Source organism: Bombina bombina, chromosome 2, assembly GCF_027579735.1.
Source record: "Bombina bombina isolate aBomBom1 chromosome 2, aBomBom1.pri, whole genome shotgun sequence".
NCBI classification, from domain to species: domain Eukaryota; kingdom Metazoa; phylum Chordata; class Amphibia; order Anura; family Bombinatoridae; genus Bombina; species Bombina bombina.
In genome coordinates, this window is record NC_069500.1 from 917023180 (window position 1) to 917050257 (window position 27078).

General features: G+C 41.5%; 1 protein-coding gene across 4 annotated transcripts in view; it reads left to right on the top strand.

Moving 5' to 3' along the window:
* Window positions 1-27078, top strand: part of ANKRD17 (ankyrin repeat domain 17) — a 584488-nt gene that overhangs the window by 423359 nt on the left and 134051 nt on the right. For all 4 annotated transcript variants that reach the window (XM_053703322.1, XM_053703325.1, XM_053703327.1 and 1 more), the window contains 2 exons: window positions 5546-5717; window positions 12977-13415. In XM_053703322.1, coding sequence (XP_053559297.1) covers window positions 5546-5717; window positions 12977-13415 — 611 coding nt within the window. The remainder of the gene's footprint in view (window positions 1-5545; window positions 5718-12976; window positions 13416-27078) is intronic.

Consider the following 27078-nt stretch of genomic DNA (forward strand, 5'->3'; position numbering starts at 1 on the left):
TGGTGGTTAGATCACCATCGTATAGTTCAAGGGGCTTCTCTTGTTCGTCCAACTTGGACCGTGATCACAACAGATGTCTTTCAGGTTGGGGAGCTGTCTGGGGATCTCTAACAGCACAAGGGGTTTGGAAATATCAAAATGCGAGATTACCAACCAATATTTTTGAACTCGGTGCGATTTTCAGGGCTCTTCAGATTTTGCCTCTCTTGAAGAGAGAACCGTTCATTTGTTTTCAGACAGACAATATCACAACTGTGGCATATGTCAATCATCAGGGTGGGACTCACAGTCCCCAAGCTATGAAAGAAGTATCTCGGATACTTGCCTGGGCGGAATCCAGCTCCTGTCTAATTTCTGCTGTCCATATCCCAGGTATAGACAATTGGGAAGCGGATTATCTCAGTCGTCAGACTTTACATCCGGGAAAGTGGTCTCTTCACCCAGATGTGTTTTTTCAAATTGTTCTAATGTGGGGGCTTCCAGAAATAGATCTGATGGCATCTCATCTAAACAAGAAACTTCCCAGCTACTTGTCCAGGTCCAGGGATCCTCAGGCGGAGGCAGTGGATGCGTTGACACTTCCTTGGAGTTATCAACCTGCCTATATTTTTCCGCCTCTAGTTCTTCTCCCAAGAGTGATTTCCAAAATCATCATGGAGCAATCATTTGTGCTGCTGGTGGCTCCAGCATGGCCACACAGGTTTTGGTATGCGGATCTTGTTCAGATGTCCAGTTGCCAACCTTGGCCACTTCCGTTAAGACCAGACCTTCTATCTCAAGGTCCGTTTTTCCATCAGGATCTCAAATCATTAAATTTGAATGTATGGAAATTAAACGCTTAGTGCTTAGTCATAGAGGTTTCTCTGACTCAGTAATTAAAACTATGTTGCAGGCTCGTAAATCTGTTTCTTTAAAGATTTATTATCGAGTTTTGAAGACCTACATTTCATGGTGGTGTTCTGATAAATTCACTTGGCATTCTTTTAGAATTCCTAGAATTTTACAGTTTCTTCAGGATGGTTTGGATAAGGGTTTGTCTGCAAGTTCTTTGAAAGGACAACTCTCTGCTCTTTCTGTTTTATTCCACAGAAAAATTGCTAAACTTCCTGATATTCATTGTTTTGTACAGGCATTGGTCCGTATTAAGCCTGTCATTAAATCAATCTCTCCTCCCTGGAGTCTTACTTTGGTTTTAAATGCTTTACAGGCTCCTCCTTTTGAGCCTATGCATTCTCTGGACATTAAATTGCTTTCTTGGAAAGTGTTATTTATTTTGGCCATCTCTTCTGCTAGAAGAGTTTCTGAATTATTTGCTCTTTCTTGTGAGTCTCCTTTTCTGATTTTTCATCAGGATAAGGCGGTTTTGCGGACTTCATTTAAATTCCTACCTAAAGTTGTGAATTCCAACAATATTAGTAGAGAAATTGTTGTCCCTTCTCTGTGTCCTAATCCTAAGAATTCTTAGGAAGGAATCCTTACAATCTTTGGATGTGGTGAGAGCTTTGTAATATGTTGAAGCTACTAAAGATTTCAGGAAGACTTCTAGTCTATTTGTTATCTTTTCTGGTTCTAGGAAAGGTCAGAAGGCTTCTGCCGTTTCCTTGGCTTCGTGGTTAAAGCTTTTGATTCCTCATGCTTATTTGGAGTCTGGTAAATCCCCACCTCTGAGGATTACGGCTCATTCTACTAGGTCTGTTTCTACTTCCTGGGCTTTTAAGAATGAAGCTTCAGTTGATCAGATTTGCAAAGCAGCAACTTGTTCTTCTTTGCATACATTTACTTAATTCTACTATTTTGATGTTTTTTCTTCTTCAGAAGCAGTTTTTGGTAGAAAAGTTCTTCAGGCAGCTGTTTCAGTTTGATTCTTCTGCTAATAATTTCAGGGTTTTTTTCTTTTTCTTTATAAGATTAAAACTTATGATTTGGGTTGTGGATTCATTTTTTTCAGCGGAATTGGCTGTCTTTATTTTTATCCCTCCCTCTCTAGTGACTCTTGAGGGGAGTTCCACATCTTGGGTATTTGCTATCCCATACGTCACTAGCTCATGGAATCTTGCCAATTACATGAAATAAAACATAATTAATGTAAGAATTTACCTGATAAATTCATTTCTTTCATATTGGCAAGAGTCCATGAGGCCCATCCTTTTTATGGTGGTTATGATGTTTTTGTATAAAGCACAATTATTCCAATTCCTTTGTTGATGCTTTTTTACTCCTTTCTTTATCACCCCACTACTTGGCTATTCGTTAAACTGAATTATGGGTGTGGTGAGGGGTGTATTTATAGGCATTTTGAGGTTTGGGAAACTTTGCCCCTCCTGGTAGGATTGTATATCCCATACGTCACTAGCTCATGGACTCTTGCCAATATGAAAGAAATGAATTTATAAGGTAAATTCTTACATAAATTATGTTTTTCTCCATCCCCTATTTTTAAAAAGATGTTTCCTATAGCAGACTCTATCAAGGAGTCTTGGCAGACTGTACCCAAGGTGGAAGGGGCAATTTTCACGCTAGCGAAGAGAACTAGTATTCCCATAGAGGATAGTTGTTCCTTTAGGGATCCTATGGATAAGAAGTTAGAGGGGTTGCTCAAGAGAATGTATGTACACCAGGGTTTACAATGACAACCTGCGGTTTGTATTGCTACTGTCACTAGTGCGGCAGCATACTGGTTTGATGCGTTGTCTAATTCTATTCGGACAGACACTCCCCTCAAAAAAATCCAGGATAGGATAAAGGCCCTTAAGTTGGCCAACTCCTTTATTACAGATGCTTCCCTTCAGGTTATTAAGCTGGGAGCTAAGATTTCAGGCTTTGCCATATTGGCTCTCAGAGCGTTAAGGTTAAAATCTTGGTCTGCGGATGTGTAATCCAAGTCTAAACTTTTGGTGATTCCTTACAAAGGAAATACCTTGTTGGGACCCGGTTTGACGGAGATAATTTCTGATTTTACAGGAGGTAAGGGACATTCCCTCCCTTAGGATAAGAGAAATAAACAAAAAGGACGTCAGAGTAATTTTCGTTCCTTTCGAAATTTCAAGGGAAATCCTTCCACTCCCTCTTCCAAGCAGGAGCAGTCCAAGCCTTCCTGGAGACCCAATCAGTCTTGGAACAGGGGAAAGCAATCCAAGAAGCCTGCTGTTGAGTCAAAGACAGCATGAAGAGCCTGCCCACCATCTGAGACTGGATCTTGTGGGGGGCAGGCTTTCCTTCTTCACTCAGGCTTGGGTTCCAGATGTTCAAGATCCCTGTACGGTGGACATTGTTATCCAAAATCATTCAGTGGGCGGAGACCCACAATTGCTGTCTGTCGGCGATCCACATTCCAGGAGTGGACAACTGGGAGGCGGACTTCCTAATTATTATTATCGGTTATTTGTAGAGCGCCAACAGTTTCCGCAGCGCTATAAACAAAGGGGAGTATAAAACAATTAAGGGATAAAGTGGGTAGAGGGCCCCGCCAAGAGTTGCACTGTTGTAATCCACTCTTAAGAAGGTGATCTACAAACAGCTGGGCTCTTAGGCTTATATGCTAAGGGGGTTCAGGGGATAGCAATGGAGGAGTGGAACTGGTATAAAGTAAGGTTAGCATAGGTTGTATGCATCCTTGAACAGCAGTCTTTAGGGAGCGCTTGAAGCTTTCAAAACTAGGGGAGAGTCTTGTGGGGCGAGGCAGAGAGTTCCACAAGATGGGAGCCAGTCTGGAGAAGTCCTGTAAACGGGAGTGCGATGAGGTAACCAGAGAAGAGGAGAGTAGGAGGTTATGAGCAGAGCGAAGAGGACGGGAGGGAGAGTATCTGGAGACAAGGTCTGAGATATAGGGGGGAGCAGTGCAGTTGAGGGCTTTGTATGTCAGAGTGAGAATTTTGTGTTTGATCCTAGAGGCAAGAGGGAGCCAGTGAAGGGATTGGCAGAGAGGAGCAGCAGATGAAGAGCGACGTGTAAGGAAGATGAGTCTGGCAGAGGCATTCAGAAGCTGTTTTCCAGAAGGCTACCTGTAGTAAGTTAGAGGGCAGTTGTTGCAGCTGAGTGGAAAAGTCTGTGTATTTTCTCTGAGTTTGGGAGAGGATGTGTTGGAAATCAAACTAAAGGAGAGAGATATTAGGTTAATGATGGTCCAGCAAGAGTGTGTTAAAGGAGTGGGAGGGTACATTTAAGCTGGGGGTCAATCATGCAGAAACAGAAAAAAAAAAATCAACAAAATATTACAGAGATAAGAATGAGACTGAGGTATACCAGGGGTGAAATAAAACCATGAAACAAATATACAGATAACTGGGCAATAGCTGCTTAAACTAACTTAACATAATGGCAGACATAAAATTGATAAAATATGCAATGAGCTAGAGGTATGCAAATTATGACTAGCACAGCCTGTAATTACAGAGTCATGGTAGTATATACATTTAAAATAAAAACAAAACAAAAGGAATTATCACTAAATATACAAACACATACAATAAAACAACTTGGTAGGTAAAATATAATGAAGCTGTTTTCCAGAAGGCTACCTGTAGTAAATTAGAGGGCAGTTGTTGCAGCTGAGTGGAAAAGTCTGTGTATTTTCTCTGAGTTTGGGAGAGGATGTGTTGGAAATCAAACTGTAGTAAGTTAGAGGGCAGTTGTTGCAGCTGAGTGGAAAAGTCTGTGTATTTTCTCTGAGTTTGGGAGAGGATGTGTTGGAAATCAATCCGGAAGTGTTTTCAAGCCTGATTCTCAAATGGGGTCAGCCGGAATTGGATCTCATGGCATCTCGGCAGAATGCCAAGCTTCCGAGGTACTGGTCAAGGTCAAGGGACCCTCGGGCTGTACTGATAGACGCTCTGGCGGTACCTTGGAATTTCAGTCTCCCATACCTTTTTCCTTCATTTGCTCTTTTACCTCGAGTCAGGCAGGCCAGCAGCCTCCTCCTCGAATTACGGCACATTCTACCTGTGCAGTGTCTTCTTCCTTGTGCCTTCATGAATGAGGTTTCGTCGAACAGATATTTAAGGCAAATACTTGGTCCTTGTTGCATCCATTCACAAAATTGTATAGATTTTATGATTATGCGTCAGCCAGAGGTGTCTTCTGGAAGCAGTGGTGCCTAGTATTTAAGACTGCCTTCCCTACCTTTCCTTCCCTATTCATTTTGTGTCCTCTACAGCGTGGGTATTGATTTCCCATAGGTAATGAATGCATTTGTGGACTCACTGCCATTAGAAAGAAAACCTAATTTATTCTTACCTGATAAATTATTTTCTTTCTTGGCAGTGAGAGTCCACGAACTTGCCCTGACATTATCTCTCCTTTTCCTTATTCTCGGCTTTACCTTCTGAGAGGGTTGGGGAAGTCAGAGAGATACTCAATGCTTTGTTTGGGGTGTGTTTGCCTCCTCCTGGTGACCAGGGGAAGTATTTCCCATAGATAATGAATGTGTGGACTCTCAATGCCAAGAAAGAAAATAAATTATCAGGTAAGCATAAAATATGTTTTTGCATTATATCTACTTTTGCTAAGAATCTGACCTATTTTAAATCTTTAATTGAATTTTTTTCAGTTAAGGGAAGAGAGTAGGCGGCTTGCTTTGGCTGCAAAGCGAGAAAAGAGAAAGGAGAAACGTAGAAAGAAAAAGGAGGAGCAGAGACGAAAACTGGAAGAAATTGAGGCAAAAAACAAAGAGAATTTTGAAATTCAAGCTGCCCTTGAGAAAGAAAAACTAAAAGCTGAAGGTAATGTGAACAACTGGTAAACTAAGTATTTTTTTCTAGCTAAAGTGTATTTATATATTACCACAATCATTTTTCCATTTTGCAATGGTAGTGATCCCATAAACTTAATAAATCCCTCACTCCTAACTTTAGGATGATTTGGTTTATTTACCAGGAGGAATGATTGCCAAATAAGTGGCAATATGCTGTGCATTCTGTGAGTTAGTATGGTAACTTAAAACTTTTGAATTTCTATTTCATCTTTGACTAGTGGATTTTCTATCTGTAAAATGCCTGTGGCAAGATGCTTTGTCAAACTGAAACTGGAAACCTCCTGTTGACTGTGAAATGGATTTCGAATTGAATTGTTTAGTCTTATATGTGAAGCTCAGAGTAATTAGAAACCAAACCTCAATTTCTTTCATGTAATTAGCAAGAGTCCATGAGCTAGTGACGTATGGGATATACATTCCTACCAGGAGGGGCAAAGTTTCCCAAACCTTAAAATGCCTATAAATACACCCCTCACCACACCCACAATTCAGTTTTTACAAACTTTGCCTCCGATGGAGGTGGTGAAGTAAGTTTGTGCTAGATTCTACGTTGATATGCGCTCCGCAGCAAGTTGGAGCCCGGTTTTCCTCTCAGCGTGCAGTGAATGTCAGAGGGATGTGAGGAGAGTATTGCCTATTTGAATGCAGTGATCTCCTTCTACGGGGTCTATTTCATAGGTTCTCTGTTATCGGTCGTAGAGATTCATCTCTTACCTCCCTTTTCAGATCGACGATATACTCTTATATATACCATTACCTCTGCTGATTCTCGTTTCAGTACTGGTTTGGCTTTCTACAAACATGTAGATGAGTGTCCTGGGGTAAGTAAATCTTATTTTCTGTGACACTCTAAGCTATGGTTGGGCACTTTGTTTATAAAGTTCTAAATATATGTATTCAAACATTTATTTGCCTTGACTCAGAATGTTCAACTTTCCTTATTTTTCAGACAATCAGTTTCATATTTGGGATAATGCATTTGAATTAATCATTTTTTCTTACCTTTCAAAAATTTGACTCTTTTTTCCCTGTGGGCTGTTAGGCTCGCGGGGGCTGAAAATGCTTCATTTTATTGCGTCATTCTTGGCGCGGATTTTTTTGGCGCAAAAATTCTTTTCCGTTTCCGGCGTCATACGTGTCGCCGGAAGTTGCGTCATTTTTTTGACGTTATTTTGCGCCAAAAATGTCGGCGTTCCGGATGTGGCGTCATTTTTGGCGCCAAAAGCATTTAGGCGCCAAATAATGTGGGCGTCTTGTTTGGCGCTAAAAAAATATGGGCGTCACTTTTGTCTCCACATTATTTAAGTCTCATTATTTATTGCTTCTGGTTGCTAGAAGCTTGTTCACTGGCATTTTTTTCCCATTCCTGAAACTGTCATTTAAGGATTTTGTTGAATTTTGCTTTATATGTTGTTTTTTCTATTACATATTGCAAGATGTTCCACGTTGCAACTGAGTCAGAAGATACTTTAGGAAAATCACTGCCGGGGCTGGAGCTACCAAGCTAAGTGTATCTGCTATAAATTTTTGGTATCTGTTTCTCCAGCTGTTGTTTGTATTGCATGTCATGACAAACTTATTAATGCAGATAAAATTTCCTTTAGTACTGTTATATTACCTGTTGCTGTTCCGTCAACATCTAAATTTCAGAGTGTTCCTGATAAACATAAGAGATTTTATTTTTTAAATCCATTTAGAAGGCTATGTCTGTTATTTCTCCTTCTAGTTTACATAAAAGTCCTTTAAAACTTCTCTTTTTTTCAGATGAATTTTTAAATGAACATCATCATTCTGATACTGATAATGGTTCTTCTGGTTCAGAGGTTTCTGTCTCAGAGGTTGATGCTGATAAATCTTTGTATTTGTTCAAGATGGAATTTATTCGTTCTTTATTTTAAAGAAGTATTAATTGCTTTAGATATAGAGGATTCTGGTCCTCTTGATACTGAATCCAAACGTTTAAATAGGGTTTTTAAATCTCCTGTAGTTATTCCAGAAGTGTTTAATCTCCCTGATGTTTTTTCTGAAGTAATTTCCAGGGAATGGAATAATTTGGGTAATTCTTTTACTCCTTCTAAACGTTTAAGCAATTATATCCTGTGCCATCTGACAGATTAGAGTTTTTTGGGACAAAATCCCTAAGGTTTGGGGCTCTCTCTATTCCTGCTAAAATGTACTACTATTTCTACGGCAGATAGTACTAAATTTAAGGATCCTTTAGATAAGAAAATTGAATCCTTTCTAAGAAAAGTTTACTTATGTTCAGGTAATCTTCTTAGACCTGCTATATTTTTACCGGATGTTGCTGCAGCTTCAACTTTTTGGTTAGAAGTTTTAGCACAACAAGTAACAGATCATAATTTTATAGCATTATGATTATTCTATAACATGCTAATAATTTTATTGGTGATACCATCTTTTGATATCATTAGTGTTGATGTCAGGTATATGTCTCTAGCTATTTTAGCTAGAAAAGCTTTATGGATTAAACTTGGAATGCTGATATGTCTTCTAAGTCAACTTTGTTTTCCCTTTCTGTCCAGGGTAATAATCATTTTTTCGTTCTTTTTTTCATAATAAGGAACAAAAGCCTGATCCTTCATCCTCAGGAGCGGTATCAGTTTGGAAACTTTTTCCAGTTTGGAATATATCCAAGCCTTATAGAAACCTATAGTCAGCTCCTAAGTACCCATGAAGGTGCCGCCCTTTTTTCCAGTTCAGCTGGTATGGGGCAGATTACGTTTTCTTCAAAGGAATTTGGATCAATTCCGTTCTCAATCTCTGGTTTCAGAACATTGTTTCAGAAAGGTACAGAATTGGCTTCAAGTTAAGGCCTCCTGCTAAGAGATTTTTTTCTTTCCCGTGTCCCAGTTAACACAGCAAGGCTCAGCATTTCTGAAATGTGTTTCAGATCTAGAGTTGGCTGGAGTAATTATGCCAGTTCCAGTTCTGGAACAGGGACTAGGGTTTTATTTTATCTCTTCATTGTACCAAAGAAGGTCAATTCCTTCAGACCAGTTCCGGATCTATCAATATTGAATCGTTATGTAAGGATACCAACATTCAAGATGGTTACTGTAGGACTATTCTGCCTTTTGTTTAGTAAGGGCATTATATGTCTACAATAGATTTACAGGATGTGTATCTGCATATTCCGATTCATCCAGATCATTTTTAGTGTCTGAGATTCTCTTTTTAGACAAGCATTACCAGTTTTGTGGCTCTACCGTTTGGCCTAGCCTCAGTTCCAAGAATTTTTTTCAAAGATTCTCGGTGCCCTTCTTTCTGTATTCAGAGAACGGGGTTTTGGTTTTTCCTTATTTGGACGATTATCTTGGTATTTGCTCAGTCTTCTCATTCGAAGAATCTCATGCGAATCGATTTGTGTTGTTTCTTCAAGATCATGGTTGGAGGATCAATTTACCAAAAAGTTCATTGATTCCTCAGTCAAGGGTAACCTTTCTGGGTTTCCAGATAGATTCAGTGTCCATGACTCTGTCTTTAACAGACAAAAGACGTCTAAAATTGATTTCAGCTTGTCGAAACCTTCAGTCACAATCATTCCCTTCGGTAACCTTATGCATGGAAATTCTAGGTCTTATGACTGCTGCATCGGACGCGATCCCCTTTGCTCGTTTTCACATGCGACCTCTTCAGCTCTGTATGCTGAATCAATGGTGCAAGGATTACACAAAGATATCTCAATTTATATCTTTAAAAACCGATTGTTCGACACTCTCTAACGTGGTGGACAGATCACCATTGTTTAATTTAGGGGGCTTCTTTTTGTGCTTCCGACCTGGACTGTAATTTCAACATATACAAGTCTCACAGGTTGGGGAGCTGTGTGGGGATCTCTGACGGCACAAGGAGTTTGGGAATCTCAGGAGGTGAGATTACCGATCAATATTTTGGAACTCCGTGCAATTTTCAGAGCTCTTCAGTTTTGGCCTCTTCTGTAGAGAGATTCGTTCATTTGTTTTCAGACAGACAATGTCACAACTGTGGCATACATCAATCATCAAGGAGGGACTCACAGTCCTCTGGCTATGAAAGAAGTATCTCGAATTTTTTTGGTTTGGGCGGAATCCAGCTCCTGTCTAATCTCTGCGGTTTATATCCCAGGTGTAGACAATTGGGAAGCGGATTATCTCAGCCGCCAAATGTTCCATCCGGGCGAATGGTCTCTTCACCCAGAGGTATTTCTTCAGATTGTTCAAATGTGGGAACTTCCAGAAATAGATCTGATGGCGTCTCATCTAAACAAGAAACTTCCCAGATATCTGTCCAGATCCCGGGATCCTCAGGCGGAGGCAGTGGATGCATTTTCACTTCCTTGGAAGTATCATCCTGCCTATATCTTTCCGCCTCTAGTTCTTCTTCCAAGAGTAATCTCCAAGATACTGAAGGAATGCTCGTTTGTTCTGCTGGTAGCTCCGGCATGGCCTCACAGGTTTGGTATGCGGATCTTGTCCGGATGGCCTCTTGCCAACCATGGACTCTTCCGTTAGACCAGACTTTCTGTCGCAAGGTCCTTTTTTCCATCAGGATCTGAAATCCTTAAATTTATAGGTATGGAGATTGAACGCTTGATTCTTGGTCAAAGAGATTTCTCTGACTCTGTGATTAATACTATGTTACAGGCTCGTAAATCTGTATCTAGAGAGATATATTATAGAGTCTGGAAGACTTACATTTTTTGGTGTCTTTCTCATCATTTTTCTTGGCATTCTTTTAGAATGCCGAGAATTTTTTTCAGTTTCTTCAGGATGGTTTAGATAAGGGTTTGTCTGCAAGTTCCTTGAAAGGACAAATCTCTGCTCTTTCTGTTCTTTTTCACAGAAAGATTGCTATTCTTCCTGATATTCATTGTTTTGTACAAGCTTTGGTTCGTATAAAACCTGTCATTAAGTCAATTTCTCCTCCTTGGAGTTTGATTTTGGTTCTGAGAGCTCTTCAAGCTCCTCCCTTTGAACCTATGTATTCATTGGTCATTAAATTACTTTCTTGGGAAGTTTTGTTCCTTTTGGCCATCTCTTCTGCCAGAAGAGTTTCTGAATTATCTGCTCTTTTCTTGTGAGTCTCCTTTTCTGATTTTTCATCAGGATAAGGCGGTGTTGCGAACTTCTTTTGAATTTTTACCTAAAGTTGTGATTTCCAACAACATTAGTAGAGAAATTGTGGTTCCTTCATTATGTCCTAATCTTAAGAATTCTAAGGAGAAAGCATTGCATTCTTTGCATGTTGTTAGAGCTTTGAAATATTATGTTGAAGCTACTAAGTCTTTCCGAAAGACTTCTAGTCTATTTGTTATCTTTTCCGGTTCTAGAAAAGGCCAGAAAGCTTCTGCCATTTCTTTGGCATCTTGGTTGAAATCTTTAATTCATCTTGCCTATGTTGAGTCGGGTAAAACTCCGCCTCAGAGGATTACAGCTCATTCTACCAGGTCAGTTTCTACTTCCTGGGCGTTTAGGAATGAAGCTTCGGTTGATCAGATTTGCAAAGCAGCAACTTGGTCCTCTTTGCATACTTTTTCAATTCTACCTTTTTGATGTATTTTCTTCTTCTGAAGCAATTTTTGGTAGAAAAGTACTTCAGGCAGCGGTTTCAGTCTGAATCTTCTGCTTATGTTTTTTATTAAACTTTATTTTGGGTGTGGATTATTTTCAGCAGGAATTGGCTGTCTTTATTTTATCCCTCCCTCTCTAGTGACTCTTGTGTGGAAAGATCCACATCTTGGGTAATCATTATCCCATACGTCACTAGCTCATGGACTCTTGCTAATTACATGAAAGAAAACATAATTTATGTAAGAACTTACCTGATAAATTTATTTCTTTCATATTAGCAAGAGTCCATGAGGCCCACCCTTTTTGTGGTGGTTATGATTTTTTTGTATAAAGCACAATTATTCCAATTCCTTATTTTATATGCTTTCGCACTTTTTTATCACCCCACTTCTTGGCTATTCGTTAAACTGAATTGTGGGTGTGGTGAGGGGTGTATTTATAGGCATTTTAAGGTTTGGGAAACTTTGCCCCTCCTGGTAGGAATGTATATCCCATACGTCACTAGCTCATGGACTCTTGCTAATATGAAAGAAATGAATTTATCAGGTAAGTTCTTACATAAATTATGTTTTTTCATACTCTCATAGTAAAATAGCATCCAGTTTCTATTAGGGTTTACGCCTCATGCTTTCTTAGATTAACTAGAAATGTTCCTGACATTTTCAGACCTCCTTCTGATTAGTGTTACCCCCTCGGCCATGTTTTCCTGCACACTTATGAGTTACACATGCTGCAGGGTTTGCAGAGGGCAACATGCATTGCACATCTAAACAGCACACAAATAGTGACCCTGCACAGCACTTTCCATGTTCCTCCCTGCACACCCTGAAGCATGTGTAAATCATAAGTGTCCAGGAAAGCATGGCTGAGGTGGCAACCTTACTTCCCATCCTGCTCATCCCACTCTTCTTCCTAATAGCTTCAGTCCTTTTTGTCTGTCTGGAATATGGTACTGGCATTGTATGGGGTGTCTACCCAGATGAATATAGAGTTTTTGGATCTATTTTAGAATAGCACCCTTGCTTGCTTGAGCAAACCTGGTATTTACTACTAGGAGGAGAAGGAGAAGCTAGAAATGCTGGCTGTTGAGGAACACACAGTTGTATTGGGGTTTTCAACCTTGTCTGTTGCCATACATTGATTGTGATGGTCTTCTAAGTCTGTTTGGCACCTTTAAGGATACTAACCCTGTGTATTATTTTAAGGTATTGTATCTAGAAAAAGATTTAAATTTAGATATGAGCCATGTTTACTGCCATCTAGTGTGAGTAGTTACTTGGCATAATATAGATGAAATATGATAACATTATTTCACTATGTGTGTGTTTTTGTTTTGGAGAAAATAATCTGAAGTAACGGTCTCTGAGAACAATGTTCAAGTACCATGACTATTGAGAAGAAATCTACTTTATCATGCATTGATGTGTATAATTTTATTTTATCTATATTTCAAATGTTTGGCATAACATTTTGTTATGATCACGTTCTCATCTTTGTTTATGCTGTGTATATACTTTGAAGTTTGTGTAAAAATAACAAAGAATTAATAGAATTAGGCTTTTATTTTGACACACTCTAGTGATAGAGAGTGAACATAAAGCTGTGTATGTTATTTCTGTGGGATTCTTACATTCCTGTGTGGTTTTGTTTTTAACAGATGAGCATCACGTTTTAACAGAGCCTCCTAGTGCAACCACAACCACCACTATTGGCATATCCGCTGCTACCTGGACCACACTGGCAGGTTCCCATGGAAAAAGAAACAATACAATTACCACAAGTAGTACTAAAAGGAAAAGCAGAAAAAATAAAATTGTTTCTGAAAATGTCCAAATAATATTTGAAGACCATCTCAATATTGCATATGTGCAGCAGGAAAAGCTCAATGGGGATTCAAAAAGCAGCAGCACTAGTGAAAGTGGGGACAGTGACAACATGAGGATCTCTAGCTGCAGTGACGAGAGCAGCAATAGCAGTAATAAAAGTGACAATCATTCTTCCAATGACTTCAGCTTGCCCAGCAAGAAAAAACCTACTGTGTTTGTGACATCTCCTAAGGAAGAGAGAAAAATAATATCCTCTAAACCTCCATTAAAGTAAGGCTTTACGTTGTTATATAATTACTTAAAGGGACATTAAACTGCTGGGTACAACTATAGTTACTTCTCATCATGGTATTTTTTCCTTTTGTGCCTGCAGCTTTCATTAACGCTGTTCTCTTATTTTAACCCTTTACAATTGCTGGTTAGTGAAGTTCTGCATCTTCACACTGGGCACCGCTATCTTTGAGTTTTTGTTTTTTTTAATTTAATTCAAACTGTAGAATACAAAGCAGAAGCTGCATGAAATGAGATGCAGAAATATGTGCGCTACAAGATGGCGGTGCCCATTATAAACATGCATAGCAGAAGAAGCCATGAAACTGGCTTCTTCAATGGGTTAAAATAAGAGCGGCTTTAAAGAGAGATGCAGGAACAGAAGGAAAAACAATTGTATGGTGAGTAGTAAACATGTTGCTGTAGTTGTACCCAGCAGTTTAATGTCCCTTTTTGAAGCGCTACCCAAATAACGTTTATTTGTGGGGTTTTGTGTCATAATTCTTTCATAAAATGGTGTGAAGCCACAAGCCATCACATGTGGGATTAAAGTCCAGTCCTACAGGTGGAGGCATGATTCTTTAGTCATTTTTTTGCGTCCAGCAGGGAGTAATGGGGAAACTGGAAGTACTAATCTACATGTTAATTGAAAGTGCTTAAATAGCCATTCTCAGACCCATTATCCTCCTCAGAGTCCCTCCAAACAGGTCAGGGGAGTGGACAGGAGTTCAGCCAGGCAGTGAAAATCTCCCAATAGGGAAGTGCCACCAAACTCCAGCACGGCAAGATCTCTTTCATTTATATGTATGTGAAGTAGAGACAAGCCCAGTGCAATATAGCAATGCATGATATGAGAGTTTTGTTACACTTTGTGCATTGTATTTTATATTGCTATACATGTCAGATTGGGTCCTTTCAGTATTATTGCATTTAAACTTTGCACTTCCTATTTTGTAATTTAATGTTTAAATTTTGATTTAGCAGTGATTTTACACTTATTATGCTTTGAAAGTTTCTGTGTTACTTTAATAACTTAGGATCATACTTTGTATAAAATTACATTGCACTTTTTATTTTCTCTGTAAAGTGACAGTTTCAGAAAGTGAGAGAGACAGGGCGGTTCCCTGGGCTGAACAGGGGAGTTCCCAGGGTATGTCTGAAGCTGTTTCTAAGCATTTTTCTCCAACATAGGTGTGTCCGGTCCACGGCGTCATCCTTACTTGTGGGATATTCTCTTCCCCAACAGGAAATGGCAAAGAGCCCAGCAAAGCTGGTCACATGATCCCTCCTAGGCTCCGCCTACCCCAGTCATTCTCTTTGCCGTTGTACAGGCAACATCTCCACGGAGATGGCTTAGAGTTTTTTAGTGTTTAACTGTAGTTTTTTATTATTCAATCAAGAGTTTGTTATTTTGAAATAGTGCTGGTATGTACTATTTACTCAGAAACAGAAAAGAGATGAAGATTTCTGTTTGTATGAGGAAAATGATTTTAGCAACCGTAACTAAAATCCATGGCTGTTCCACACAGGACTGTTGAGAGCAATTAACTTCAGTTGGGGGAACAGTGTGCAGTCTCTTGCTGCTTGAGGTATGACACATTCTAACAAGACGATGTAATGCTGGAAGCTGTCATTTTCCCTATGGGATCCGGTAAGCCATGTTTATTACGATCGTAAATAAGGGCTTCACAAGGGCTTATTTAGACTGTAGACTTTTCTGGGCTAAATCGATTCATTATTAACACATATTTAGCCTTGAGGAATCATTTTATCTGGGTATTTTGATATAATAATATCGGCAGGCACTGTATTAGACACCTTATTTCTTAGGGGCTTTCCCAAAGCATAAGCAGAGTCTCATTTTCGCGCCGGTGTGGCGCACTTGTTTTTGAGAGGCATGGCATGCAGTCGCATGTGAGAGGAGCTCTGATACTTAGAAAAGACTTTCTGAAGGCGTCATTGGTATCGTATTCCCCTTTGGGTTTGGTTGGGTCTCAGCAAAGCAGATACCAGGGACTGTAAAGGGGTTAAAGCTTAAAACGGCTCCGGTTCCGTTATTTTAAGGGTTAAAGCTTCCAAATTTGGTGTGCAATATTTTTAAGGCTTTAAGACACTGTGGTGAAAATTTGGTGAATTTTGAACAATTCCTTCATGTTTTTTCGCAATTGCAGTAATAAGTGTGTTCAGTTTAAAATTTAAAGTGACAGTAACGGTTTTATTTTAAAACGTTTTTTGTACTTTCTTATCAAGTTTATGCCTGTTTAACATGTCTGAACTACCAGATAGACTGTGTTCTGAATGTGGGGAAGCCAGAATTCCTATTCATTTAAATAAATGTGATTTATGTGATAATGACAATGATGCCCAAGATGATTCCTCAAGTGAGGGGAGTAAGCATGGTACTGCATCATTCCCTCCTTCGTCTACACGAGTCTTGCCCACTCAGGAGGCCCCTAGTACATCTAGCGCGCCAATACTCCTTACTATGCAACAATTAACGGCTGTAATGGATAATTCTGTCAAAAACATTTTAGCCAAAATGAACCCTTGTCAGCGTAAGCGTGGCTGCTCTGTTTTAGTTACTGAAGAGCATGACGACGCTGATATTAATATCTCTGAAGGGCCCCTAACCCAATCTGAGGGGGCCAGGGAGGTTTTGTCTGAGGGAGAAATTACTGATTCAGGGAACATTTCTCATCAGGCTGAATCTGATGTGATTACATTTAAATTTAAGTTGGAACATCTCCGCATTTTGCTTAAGGAGGTATTATCCACTCTGGATGATTGTGAAAAGTTGGTCATCCCAGAGAAACTATGTAAAATGGACAAGTTCCTAGAGGTGCCGGGGCTCCCAGAAGCTTTTCCTATACCCAAGCGGGTGGCGGACATTGTTAATAAAGAATGGGAAAGGCCCGGTATTCCTTTCGTCCCTCCCCCCATATTTAAAAAATTGTTTCCTATGGTCGACCCCAGAAAGGACTTATGGCAGTCAGTCCCCAAGGTCGAGGGAGCGGTTTCTACTTTAAACAAACGCACCACTATACCCATAGAGGATAGTTGTGCTTTCAAAGATCCTATGGATAAAAAATTAGAAGGTTTGCTTAAAAAGATGTTTGTTCAGCAGGGTTACCTTCTACAACCCATTTCATGCATTGTCCCTGTCACTACAGCCGCATATTTCTGGTTTGATGAACTGATAAAGGTGCTCGATAGTGATTCTCCTCCTTATGAGGAGATTATGGACAGAATCAATGCTCTCAAATTGGCTAATTCTTTCACCCTAGACGCCACTTTGCAATTGGCTAGGTTAGCGGCTAAGAATTCTGGGTTTGCTATTGTGGCGCGCAGAGCGCTTTGGTTGAAATCTTGGTCGGCTGATGCGTCTTCCAAGAACAAGCTACTAAACATTCCTTTCAAGGGGAAAACGCTGTTTGGCCCTGACTTGAAAGAGATTATCTCTGATATCACTGGGGGTAAGGGCCACGCCCTTCCTCAGGATCGGCCTTTCAAGGCAAAAAATAGACCTAATTTTCGTCCCTTTCGTAAAAACGGACCAGCCCAAAGTGCTACGTCCTCTAAGCAAGAGGGTAATACTTCTCAAGCCAAGCCAGCTTGGAGACCAATGCAAGGCTGGAACAAGGGAAAGCAGGCCAAGAAACCTGCCACTGCTACCAAGACAGCATGAAATATTGGCCCCCGATCCGGGACCGGATCTGGTGGGGGGCAGACTCTCTCTCTTCGCTCAGGCTTGGGCAAGAGATGTTCTGGATCCTTGGGCGCTAGAAATAGTCTCCCAGGGTTATCTTCTGGATTTCAAGGGACTTCCCCCAAGGGGAAGGTTCCACAGGTCTCAGTTGTCTTCAGACCACATAAAAAGACAGGCGTTCTTACATTGTGTAGAAGACCTGTTAAAAATGGGAGTGATTCATCCTGTTCCATTAAGAGAACAAGGGATGGGGTTCTACTCCAATCTGTTCATAGTTCCCAAAAAAGAGGGAACGTTCAGACCAATCTTAGATCTCAAGATCTTAAACAAATTTCTCAAGGTCCCATCGTTCAAGATGGAAACCATTCGAACTATCCTTCCTTCCATCCAGGAAGGTCAATTCATGACCACGGTGGATTTAAAGGATGCGTATCTACATATTCCTATCCACAAGGAACATCATCGGTTCCTAAGGTTTGCATTCCTGGACAAACATTACCAGTTTGTGGCGCTTCCTTTCGGATTAGCCACTGCTCCAAGGATTTTCACAAAGGTACTAGGGTCCCTTCTAGCGGTGCTAAGACCAAGGGGCATTGCAGTAGTACCTTACCTGGACGACATTCTGATTCAAGCGGCGTCCCTCCCTCGAGCAAAGGCTCACACGGACATCGTCCTGGCCTTTCTCAGATCTCACGGCTGGAAAGTGAACGTGGAAAAGAGTTCACTATCCCCGTCAACAAGGGTTCCCTTCTTGGGAACAATTATAGACTCCTCAGAAATGAGGATTTTTCTAACAGAGGCCAGAAAAACAAAACTTCTGGACTCTTGTCGGATACTTCATTCCGTTCCTCTTCCTTCCGTAGCTCAGTGCATGGAAGTGATCGGGTTGATGGTAGCGGCAATGGACATAGTTCCTTTTGCGCGCATTCATCTAAGACCATTACAACTGTGCATGCTCAGTCAGTGGAATGGGGACTATACAGACTTGTCTCCAAAGATACAAGTAAATCAGAGGACCAGAGACTCACTCCGTTGGTGGCTGTCCCTGGACAACCTGTCACAAGGGATGACATTCCGCAGACCAGAGTTGGTCATTGTCACGACCGACGCCAGTCTGATGGGCTGGGGCGCGGTCTGGGGATCCCTGAAAGCTCAGGGTCTTTGGTCTCGGGAAGAATCTCTTCTACCGATAAATATTCTGGAACTGAGAGCGATATTCAATGCTCTCAAGGCTTGGCCTCAGCTAGCGAGGACCAAGTTCATACGGTTTCAATCAGACAACATGACGACTGTTGCGTACATCAACCATCAGGGGGGAACAAGGAGTTCCCTAGCGATGGAAGAAGTGACCAAGATTATTCTATGGGCGGAGTCTCACTCCTGCCACCTGTCTGCTATCCACATCCCGGGAGTGGAAAATTGGGAAGCGGATTTTCTGAGTCGTCAGACATTGCATCCGGGGGAGTGGGAACTCCATCCGGAAATCTTTGCCCAAGTCACTCAGCTGTGGGGCATTCCAGGCATGGATCTAATGGCCTCTCGTCAGAACTTCAAAGTTCCCTCCTACGGGTCCAGATCCAGGGATCCCAAGGCGGCTCTAGTGGATGCACTAGTAGCACCTTGGACCTTCAAACTAGCTTATGTGTTCCCGCCGTTTCCTCTCATCCCCAGGCTGGTAGCCAGGATCAATCAGGAGAGGGCGTCGGTGATCTTGATAGCTCCTGCGTGGCCACGCAGGACTTGGTATGCAGATCTGGTGAATATGTCATCGGCTCCACCTTGGAAGCTACCTTTGAGACGAGACCTTCTTGTTCAGGGTCCGTTCGAACATCCGAATCTGGTTTCACTCCAGCTGACTGCTTGGAGATTGAACGCTTGATTTTATCGAAGCGAGGTTTCTCAGATTCTGTTATCGATACTCTTGTTCAGGCCAGAAAGCCTGTAACTAGAAAGATTTACCACAAAATTTGGAAAAAATATATCTGTTGGTGTGAATCTAAAGGATTCCCTTGGGACAAGGTTAAGATTCCTAGGATTCTATCCTTCCTTCAAGAAGGATTGGAAAAAGGATTATCGGCAAGTTCCCTGAAAGGACAGATTTCTGCCTTGTCGGTGTTACTTCACAAAAAGCTGGCAGCTGTGCCAGATGTTCAAGCCTTTGTTCAGGCTCTGGTTAGAATTAAGCCTATTTACAAACCTTTGACTCCTCCTTGGAGTCTCAATTTAGTTCTTTCAGTTCTTCAGGGGGTTCCGTTTGAACCCTTGCATTCCGTTGATATTAAGTTATTATCTTGGAAAGTTTTGTTTTTAGTTGCAATTTCTTCTGCTAGAAGAGTTTCAGAATTATCTGCTCTGCAGTGTTCTCCTCCTTATCTGGTGTTCCATGCAGATAAGGTGGTTTTACGTACTAAACCTGGTTTTCTTCCAAAAGTTGTTTCTAACAAAAACATTAACCAGGAGATTATCGTACCTTCTCTGTGTCCGAAACCAGTTTCAAAGAAGGAACGTTTGTTGCACAATTTGGATGTTGTTCGCGCTCTAAAATTCTATTTAGATGCTACAAAGGATTTTAGACAAACATCTTCCTTGTTTGTTGTTTATTCAGGTAAAAGGAGAGGTCAAAAAGCAACTTCTACCTCTCTCTCTTTTTGGATTAAAAGCATCATCAGATTGGCTTACGAGACTGCCGGACGGCAGCCTCCCGAAAGAATCACAGCTCATTCCACTAGGGCTGTGGCTTCCACATGGGCCTTCAAGAACGAGGCTTCTGTTGATCAGATATGTAGGGCAGCGACTTGGTCTTCACTGCACACTTTTACCAAATTTTACAAGTTTGATACTTTTGCTTCTTCTGAGGCTATTTTTGGGAGAAAGGTTTTGCAAGCCGTGGTGCCTTCCATTTAGGTGACCTGATTTGCTCCCTCCCTTCATCCGTGTCCTAAAGCTTTGGTATTGGTTCCCACAAGTAAGGATGACGCCGTGGACCGGACACACCTATGTTGGAGAAAACAGAATTTATGTTTACCTGATAAATTTCTTTCTCCAACGGTGTGTCCGGTCCACGGCCCGCCCTGGTTTTTTAATCAGGTCTGATAATTTATTTTCTTTAACTACAGTCACCACGGTACCATATGGTTTCTCCTATGCAAATATTCCTCCTTAACGTCGGTCGAATGACTGGGGTAGGCGGAGCCTAGGAGGGATCATGTGACCAGCTTTGCTGGGCTCTTTGCCATTTCCTGTTGGGGAAGAGAATATCCCACAAGTAAGGATGACGCCGTGGACCGGACACACCGTTGGAGAAAGAAATTTATCAGGTAAACATAAATTCTGTTTTTCACCTGGTCTCAATGATTTGTCGTGCCAGCTGTAATATATACTAAAATATAGACATAAGCAAGTTAAATTGTAGTGAAAATATTTCAGTTTAATTTGGAATTTATGCAAACAGAGACTTTGAGCTTGATTTATCAAGCCCTTCTCCTTCCTTCGACTGCAGGTTTGACACGAGAGAACCTGCAGTCAGGATTTATCAAGCAGCAGTCATCAGACCGCTGCTTCCCTACCATCTTCTCCACCTCTTAGACCGGGGAGATTAACAGCTCTTGTTCATGCATGATTTTCTGTGCACGGGCAGGGGGCATGATTGCATGCAAGAGCAAAATAGCGCTCCTGTGCAATGTTAAATTCGGGCAGAGGATTGCTGCCTACCAGTAGAGATCTTGGACGGATAGGGGCGAAAATGTCCGCCCCTGTCCACCCTTGATTGATAAATTTGAGCCCTTTATATCAGCCTCAGGGGTTCTCCAGTTACCTTCCCTCTCCCATGTGAAATTTTGTATCCCAGAGAGCGTCTTTGTTTTCTATGGAAGGTATCTCTCTGGGATTTCCAGGTTCCTCCCCTTTTTCTTAGAAAATTCAGTGAATTCTGCCCCTATGAAGTCAGCAGTATATTCTCTTTCCAAACTATAGAATGTCTGGTTATCTGGCCCATAGAAAGTTATGATGCTCTCTGGGAAACTAAAGCTGACAGTTTTCATTTTTAATTTAAATAAGACATGCAAAGTTCAATCTAATTTGTAAAAGATACACACACACACACACACACACACACACACACACACACACATATATATATATATATAATGGGTTTTATGTCCCTTTTCTCCAACATAGGTGTGTCCGGTCCACGGCGTCATCCTTACTTGTGGGATATTCTCCTCCCCAACAGGAAATGGCAAAGAGCCCAGCAAAGCTGGCCATATAGTCCCTCCCAGGCTCCGCCTACCCCCGTCATTCTCTTTGCCGTTGCACAGGCAACATCTCCACGGAGATGGCTAAGAGTTTTTTTGGTGTTTAAATGTAGTTTTATTCTTTAATCAAGAGTTTGTTATTTTAAAATAGTGCTGGTATGTACTATTTACTCTGAAACAGAAAAGAGATGAAGATTTCTGTTTGTAAGAGGAAAATGATTTTAGCAACCGTTACTAAAATCGATGGCTGTTTCCACACAGGACTGTTGAGATGAATTAACTTCAGTTGGGGGAAACAGTGAGCAGACTTTTGCTGCTTGAGGTATGACACATTTCTAACAAGACTTGGTAATGCTGGAAGCTGCCATTTTCCCTATGGGAACCGGTAAGCCATTTTCTTAGTTTAGTATAAGAATAAAGGGCTTCATTAGGGCTTAAAAAACTGGTAGACATTTTTCTGGGCTAAAACGATTACTTTACTAAGCATATTTGGCAGATTATAACTATTAATAGTTATTATAATCTTGGGGATTGTTTTAAAAAAACGGCAGGCACTGTATTGGACACCTTTTTCACTGGGGGCCTTTTCTAGTCATAGGCAGAGCCTCATTTTCGCGCCACTAATGCGCAGTTGTTTTTGGAAAGCAAGGCATGCAGATGCATGTGTGAGGAGCTAAGAACCACTGAAAAAGCTTATAGAAGGCATCATTTGGTATCGTATTCCCCTCTGGGCTTGGTTGGGTCTCAGCAAAGCAGATACCTGGGACTGTATAGGGGTTAAATGTAAAAACGGCTCCGGTTCCGTTATTTTAAGGGTTAAAGCTTTCAAATTTGGTGTGCAATACTTTTAAGGCTTTAAGATACTGTGGTGAAATTTGAACAATTCCTTCATACTTTTTCACATATTCAGTAATAAAGTGTGTTCAGTTTAAAATTTAAAGTGACAGTAACGGTTTTATTGTAAAACGTTTTTTGTGCTTTGTTGACAAGTTTAAGCCTGTTTAACATGTCTGAACCATCAGATAACGATGTTCTATATGTATGAAAGCCAAGGTTTCTCCCCATTTAAATATATGTGATAATTGTGTCATAGTGTCCAAACAAAGTAGGGACAATAATGCCATAAATAATGATATTGCCCATGATGATTCCTCAAATGAGGGGAGTAAGCATGGTACTGCATCATCCCCTTCTGTGTCTACACCAGTTTTGCCCACACAAGAGGCCCCTAGTACATCTAGTGCGCCAATACTTATTACCATGCAACAATTAACGGCTGTAATGGATAATTCTATTGCAAACATTTTATCCAAAATGCCTACTTATCAGAGAAAGCGCGATTGCTCTGTTTTAAACACTGAAGAGCAAGACATGCCCTCACACCAATCTGAAGGGGCCAGGAGGGAGGTTTTGTCTGAGGGAGAAATTTCAGATTCAGGGAAAATTTCTCAACAAGCTGAACCTGATGTTGTAACATTTAAATTTAAATTAGAACATCTCCACGCACTACTTAAGGAGGTATTATCTACTCTGGATGATTGTGACAATTTGGTCATTCCAAAGAAATTATGTAAGATGGACAAGTTCCTAGAGGTTCCGGTGTCCCCTGATGCTTTTCCTATACCCAAGCGGGTGGCGGACATAGTAAATAAGGAGTGGGAAAGGCCCGGCATACCTTTTGTTCCTCCCCCTATATTTAAGAAATTATTTCCTATAGTCGACCCCAGAAAGGACTTATGGCAGACAGTCCCCAAGGTCGAGGGGGCGGTTTCTACTCTAAACAAACGCACTACTATTCCTATAGAAGATAGTTGTGCTTTCAAGATCCTATGGATAAAAAGTTAGAGGGTTTGCTTAAAAAGATGTTTGTTCAGCAAGGTTACCTTCTACAACCAATTTCATGCATTGTTCCTGTCACTACAGCTGCGTGTTTCTGGTTCGAAGAACTAGAAAAGTCGCTCAATAAAGAATCTTCGTATGAGGAGGTTATGGACAGAGTTCAAGCACTTAAATTGGCTAACTCTTTTATTTTAGATGCCGCTTTGCAATTAGCTAGATTAGCGGCGAATAATTCAGGGTTTGCTATCGTGGCGCGCAGAGCGCTTTGGCTAAAGTCTTGGTCAGCGGATGTGTCCTCCAAGACCAAATTGCTTAACATCCCTTTCAAGGGTAAAACACTGTTTGGCCCTGACTTGAAAGAGATTATTTCAGACATCACTGGGGGAAAGGGCCACGCCCTTCCTCAGGATAGGTCTTTTAAGGCTAAAAATAAGCCAAATTTTCGTCCCTTTCGCAGAAACGGACCAGCCTCAAATTCTACACCCTCTAAGTAAGAGGGTAATACTTCTCAAACCAAGCCAGCCTGGAGACCGATGCAAGGCTGGAACAAGGGTAAGCAGGCCAAGAAACCTGCCACTGCTACCAAAACAGCGTGAAGTGTTGGCCCCTGATCCGGGACCGGATCTGGTGGGGGGCAGACTTTCTCTCTTTGCTCAGGCTTGGGCATGAGATATTCAGGATCCTTGGGCGCTAGAAATAGTTTCTCAAGGTTATCTCCTGGAATTCAGGGAACTACCCCCAAGGGGAAGGTTCCACAGGTCTCAATTATATTCGAACCAAATAAAAAGACAGGCATTCTTACATTGTGTAGAAGACCTGTCAAGAATGGGAGTGATTCATCCTGTTCCATTAGGAGAACAAGGGATGGGGTTTTACTCCAACCTGTTCATAGTTCCCAAAAAAGAGGGAACATTCAGACCAATTTTAGATCTCAAGATTCTAAACAAGTTTCTAAGGGTTTCATCGTTCAAAATGGAAACCATTCGAACGATCCTTCCTACCATCCAGGAAGGTCAATTCATGACCACGGTGGATTTAAAGGATGCATACCTACATATTCCTATCCACAAGGAACATCTTCGGTTCCTAAGGTTCGCCTTTCTGGACAAGCATTACCAGTTTGTGGCACTTCCATTCGGATTAGCCACTGCTCCAAGGATTTTCACAAAGGTACTAGGGTCCCTTCTAGCGGTGCTAAGACCAAGGGGCATTGCAGTAGTACCTTACTTGGACGACATCCTGATTCAAGTGTCGTCTCTGTCAAAAGCAAGGGCTCATACGGACATTGTCCTAGCCTTTCTCAGATCTCACAGGTGGAAAGTGAACATAGAAAAAAGTTCTCTGTCCCCGTCAACAAGAGTTCCCTTCTTGGGAACAATAATAGTTTCCTTAGAAATTAAGATTTTTCTGACAGAGGCCAGAAAATCAAACTTCTAAGCTCTTGTCAGGTACTTCATTCTGTTCTTCTTCCTTCCATAGCGCAGTGCATGGAAGTAATAGGTTTGATGGTTGCGGCAATGGACATAGTTCCTTTTGCACAAATTCATCTAAGACCATTACAACTGTGCATGCTCAGACTGTGGAATGGGGATTATACAGACTTGTCTCCGACGATCCAAGTAGATCAAAGGACCAGAGATTCACTCCGTTGGTGGCTGACCCTGGACAACCTGTCACAGGGAATGAGCTTCCGCAGACCAGAGTGGGTCATTGTCACGACCGACGCCAGTCTGGTGGGCTGGGGCGCGGTCTGGGAACCCCTGAAAGCTCAGGGTCTATGGTCTCGGGAAGACTCTCTTCTCCCGATAAACATTCTGGAACTGAGAGCGATATTCAATGCTCTCAAGGCTTGGCCTCGACTAGCAAAGGCCAAATTCATAAGGTGTCAATCAGACAACATGACGACTGTTGCATATATCAACCATCAGGGGGGAACAAGGAGTTCCCTGGTGATGGAGGAGCATCCGGGGGAGTGGGAACTCCATCCGGAAACCTTTGCCCAAATAACTCAATTATGGGGCATTCCAGACATGGATCTGATGGCCTCTCGTCAGAACTTCAAGGTCCCTTGTTACGGGTCCAAATCCAGGGATCCCAAGGCGACTCTAGTGGATACAATAGTAGCACCTTGGATCTTCAACCTAGCTTATGTATTCCCACCGTTTCCTCTCATTCCCAGGCTGGTAGCCAGGATCAATCAGGAGAGGGCTTCGGTGATCTTGATAGTTCCTGCGTGGCCACGCAGAACTTGGTATGCAGACCTGGTGAATATGTCATCGGCTCCACCATGGAAGCTACCTTTGAGACAGGACCTTCTTGTTCAGGGTCCATTCGAACATCCGAATCTGGTTTCCCTCCAACTGACTGCTTGGAGATTGAACGCTTGATTCTATCAAAGCGTGGGTTTTCAGATTCTGTAATAGATACTCTTATTCAGGCTAGAAAGCCTGTAACTAGAAAAATTTACCATAAAATATGGAAAAAATATATCTGTTGGTGTGAATCTAAAGGATTCCCATGGAACAAGATAAAATTCCTAAGATTCTTTCCTTTCTACAAGAAGGTTTGGAGAAAGGATTATCTGCAAGTTCTCTGAAGGGACAGATCTCTGCTTTATCTGTTTTACTTCACAAAAGGCTGGCAGCTGTGCCAGACGTTTAAGCGTTTGTTCAGGCTCTGGTTAGAATCAAGCCTGTTTACAGACCTTTGACTCCTCCCTGGAGTCTTAATCTAGTTCTTTCAGTTCTTCAAGGGGTTCCGTTTGAACCCTTACATTCCGTAGATATTAAGTTATTATCGTGGAAAGTTTTGTTTTTTGGTTGCAATTTCTTCTGCTAGAAGAGTTTCTGAGTTATCTGCTCTGCAGTGTTCTCCGCCCTATCTGGTCCATGCAGATAAGGTGGTTTTGCGTACTGAGCCTGGTTTTCTTCCGAAGGTTGTTTCCAACAAAAATATTAACCAGGAGATAGTTGTGCCTTCTTTGTGTCCGAATCCAGTTTCAGAGAAGGAACGTTTGTTACACAATTTGGACGTAGTCCGTGCTCTAAAATTCTATTTAGAGGTTACTGAAGGTTTCAGACAAACATCTTCTTCGTTTGTTGTTTATTCTGGTAAAAGGAGAGGTAAAAAAGCAACTTCTACCTCTCTTTCCTTTTGGCTTAAAAGCATTATCAGATTGGCTTTTGAGACTGCCGGACGGCAGCCTCCTGAAAGTATCACAGCTCACTCCACTAGGGCTGTGGCTTCCACATGGGCCTTCAAGAACGAGGCTCCTGTTGACCAGATATGTAAGGCAGCGACTTGGTCTTCACTGCACTCTTTTGCCAAATTTTACAAATTTTATACTTTTGCTTCTTCGGAGGCTATTTTTGGGAGAAAGGTTTTCCAAGCCGTGGTGCCTTCCGTTTAGGTGACCTGATTTGCTCCCTCCCTTCATCCGTGTCCTAAAGCTTTGGTATTGGTTCCCACAAGTAAGGATGACGCCGTGGACCGGACACACCTATGTTGGAGAAAACAGAATTTATGCTTACCTGATAAATTACTTTCTCCAACGGTGTGTCCGGTCCACGGCCCGCCCTGGTTTTTTAATCAGGTCTGATGAATTATTTTCTCTAACTACAGTCACCACGTTACCATATGGTTTCTCCTATATATATTTCCTCCTGTCCGTCGGTCGAATGACTGGGGTAGGCGGAGCCTGGGAGGGACTATATGGCCAGCTTTGCTGGGCTCTTTGCCATTTCCTTTTGGGGAGGAGAATATCCCACAAGTAAGGATGACGCCGTGGACCGGACACACCGTTGGAGAAAGTAATTTATCAGGTAAGCATAAATTCTGTTTTTTTACAAAAAAAAAATCACCTTTT